We start from the raw sequence: 3,416 nt of genomic DNA on the forward strand, positions 1-3,416 counted from the left end.
AATTGACGAATGGATGGATGGATGGGTGAATGGGTGGATGAACACATACCTGCTTCTTTTTTAAAAAATATGTTTTCATTAAATTTTAGAGAGAGAGGAAGGGAGAGGGGGAGGGATAGAAACATCCAGCTGAGCAAGAGAGGATCGATGGTGGATGGTGGGTGGATGGATAAATAGATGGATAGGTAGATAATGAATCCATAGAAGAAAATATTTGCAAACCATATATTTGCTTGGATGAACACATACCTGCTTCTTTTTTAAAAAATATGTTTTCATTAAATTTTAGAGAGAGAGGAAGGGAGAGGGGGAGGGATAGAAACATCCAGCTGAGCAAGAGAGGATCGATGGTGGATGGTGGGTGGATGGATAAATAGATGGATAGGTAGATAATGAATCCATAGAAGAAAATATTTGCAAACCATATATTTGCTAAGGGTTAATATCCAAAATATATAAGGAACTCATACAACTTAATAGTAAAAAACAAACAATCCAATGAGAAAAATGGCGAAGGACCTTAAGAGACAGTTTTCCAAAGAAGACGTGCAGCCCGGCCGGGCGGCTCAGGGGTGGAGCGCTGACCTATGAACCAGGAGGTCAGGGTTCAATTCCAACCAGGGCACAGGCCCCGGGTGCAGGCTCGATCCCCAGTGGGGGCACGCAGGAGGCAGCCGGTCCATGATTCCCTCTCATAACAGATGTTTCTCTCTCCCTCCCTTCCTCTCTGACATCAATAAACACATATTTCTAAAGAAGAAGACATGCAGACGCCAGCAGGCCCGTGACAAGGCCTTGCATCATGATCATCAGGGAAGTGCACCCCAAACCCGGGAGACACCAGCCCCCCCGCTTCCCGTCAGAGTGTCTGTCGTCAAGACAGGAGAGAACCAGCCCTGGCCGGGCAGGAGAACAGGGCCTGTGCGCGCTGGTGGGTGAAACCGGTGCTGCCACCGTGGAAAACAGTGTGACGTTTCCTCAAGCCCCGCCTGGTCACCGACCTCCCAGCCTCCTCTCCCACCACAGGGCACCGTCTGTCCTGAGCTCACACCCCCCCGCCCCAGGGCGGCACCAGGTCTTCGCCAGGCTCTACCTCGAGCACCCGGGATCCCGGGCTCGCTTCTCCTGTGCTCCTGCCTCTCGATCTTGGACTTGAGGTGCTCAATCTGCCTGCGCAGGTCGGAGATGACATCCGTGTCCTGGTCCAAATGGCAGGACATGGTCAGCAGGTTGCGCTTGACCTGGTGGCAAGACACACCCCAGGTCAGGCCAGCAGCCCCCGAGGAAACATCTTATAGCCAGGAATTTACGGCAGAAACACGCAGTCTTGCTACTAAAATTGAAACCAGCCCGGCTGGTGTTGCTCAGTGGTGAGCATCGACCTAGGAACCAGGAGATCATGGTTGGGTTCCTGGTCAGGGCATAGGCCCGGGTTGCGGGCTCGGTCCCCAGTGTGGGGTGGGCAGGAGGCAGCCGATCTGTGATTCTCTCATCATGGATGTTTCTATCGCTCTCCCTCTCCTTCTCCCTTCCTCTCTGAAATCAATAAAAACATTTGTTAAAAAAAAAATTAAAATGAAATTCAATTGAGTACTACTCAGCCTTGAAGAAGGAGATTCTGACACATCAAACATGGGTGACCCTGGGGGCATTGTTCTCTGCAAAGGAAATGAAGGGCCTAGAGGCGAGGACACTGGGTTAGGGTCAGGGAGCCCCGAGTCCAACGCCGACATTCTCACCGAGAAGAGGAGGCCCCAGGAGAGAGAACAGGAGGCTGCAGGGCCAACACAGAGCCGGCAAGTGCACCACAGCCGAGGCCCAGGAGCCCGAAGCTATGGGGGTGAGAGCGTGAGGGGCGTGCGTGCACCGCAGCTTGGGGGGCGAGAGCGTGAGGGGTGTGCGTGCACCGAAGCTCTGGGGGTGAGAGCATGAGGGGTGTGTGTGCACCGCAGGCAGGCGCTCACCCGCGTCTTGATGCTCTTGGCTCTGTGCGCGTACAGCAGGGTGCTCCTCGACTCCTCGAAGGATGTGCTGGCGGGGCTGATGTGGGCGATCATCACCGTCCGGCTGTTCCCTCCCAGGGCGTCCTGCTCAGCGGGGGCACGAGCTGGGGTGGCGGGAACAGGCTCCCCTGCCCAGTGGTGCTGTCTTTCCCCCACCCCTGCCAGGCCCGTGGGCACCGCCCCGAGGCTCCTGCTCCAAACCCTGAGGAGGGCAGCTCAGGGGTAACGCTCAGGGTGAGTGGGGTCTGTGCCAAGCCCACCCCGTCCGCCTTCCGCTCCGAGGCGAGCAGGTTAGACGGAGGCGGGTCTGCAGGGACACACCTGGCTTCACCATTTGTTTGTGTGGAGCCCGCCTGCTACAGGGCAGAGGCGACAGCATCGGCTCAGCGTGGGGACCTTCGCAGGCAGACTCCCCGTGACGTGACGGAGGCAGTGAGCTCCCTGTCCCTAGAGGTATGCAAGCATGGGCTGCACCATGCTGAGAGGGCGGGCAGTCAGGTCGTGACTAGAGATGGTTTCTACCATATTTTCCTGCCTTTGGGGGTTCCTAGAAGGGTCCTTAAACCTCACTCAGGGCCTCTCTCCTGGCTGGTAAGTCCTGGAAGATGCAGTCAGCTGTGGCAGCAGGACACACATGCACACCCATACACACATGTGCACACAGGTGTACATACAAACATATGAACACACGCCCATGTGTACACACGTGCGTGCACACACAAATACACGAACACACGGGCACACATATACCCATACGCACACATATATGTGCGCACCCATGCACACATAAGCATGTGAGCACACACATACACACATGTGCACACACATGCACACACCCGGCCTGCAGCTCGTACCTTGAGCAGGCGTGTGAGCTTGCTGTCCCTGAAGTTCACGTACTGTGTGCGGCCGCCGCCTCTCTCGCTGAGCGCGTTGATGCAGTTGCCCAGCGCCAGCAGTGAGCGGTTGATGTGCGCGCCCTCCTGCATCCTTTTGCCGCGGTTCTGGGTCTGCTCGGGGAGAGGCGGGCTGGGGGGAGATGGTCTGTGCCCCACCCGCTCCCCCCACCAGGCCCCAGGCCATACCCGTCCCCCGGATGCTCGGGCCCTGCAGGCACAGCCCAGAGGGAGGGGAGCCGTGTGCGGCGCTGGCAGGTGCCCTTCAGCATCAGGAATGAGGTAAGCGTGGGCAGGCGTGTCTGCAGCGCCATCTGATTCAGTGAGGATGCGAATGTGCGCTCACGAGGCCGCCCCGCAGCGGCGCCCCCTCATCCTCCCGACATCACACGGGGCCACAGTCCCCCTGCCCTTGTCGTCCAGGACTGGGCCCCAGGACTGGGCCCCAGGACCCGGGACAGCCCTCTGTCCTCCTGCATCTGGAATTATTCCAGCCGCAGGCCCCGCCCGCTCGCCCTGC

General features: G+C 57.6%; 1 protein-coding gene across 1 annotated transcript in view; it reads right to left on the reverse strand.

The window, feature by feature from the left end:
- The window catches only part of LOC102261744 (kinesin-like protein KIF19), a 19,652-nt gene that overhangs the window by 2,410 nt on the left and 13,826 nt on the right, over positions 1–3,416 (reverse strand). Inside the window, exons 11-13 of the mRNA XM_014530984.1 lie at positions 2,858–3,010; positions 1,965–2,087; positions 1,094–1,241 (exon numbers count right to left, since the gene is read on the reverse strand). Of these exons, the coding sequence (XP_014386470.1) occupies positions 1,094–1,241; positions 1,965–2,087; positions 2,858–3,010 (424 nt within the window). The remainder of the gene's footprint in view (positions 1–1,093; positions 1,242–1,964; positions 2,088–2,857; positions 3,011–3,416) is intronic.

Source organism: Myotis brandtii, unplaced genomic scaffold (genome assembly GCF_000412655.1).
Source record: "Myotis brandtii unplaced genomic scaffold, ASM41265v1 scaffold786, whole genome shotgun sequence".
Taxonomy (NCBI): Eukaryota; Metazoa; Chordata; class Mammalia; order Chiroptera; family Vespertilionidae; genus Myotis; species Myotis brandtii.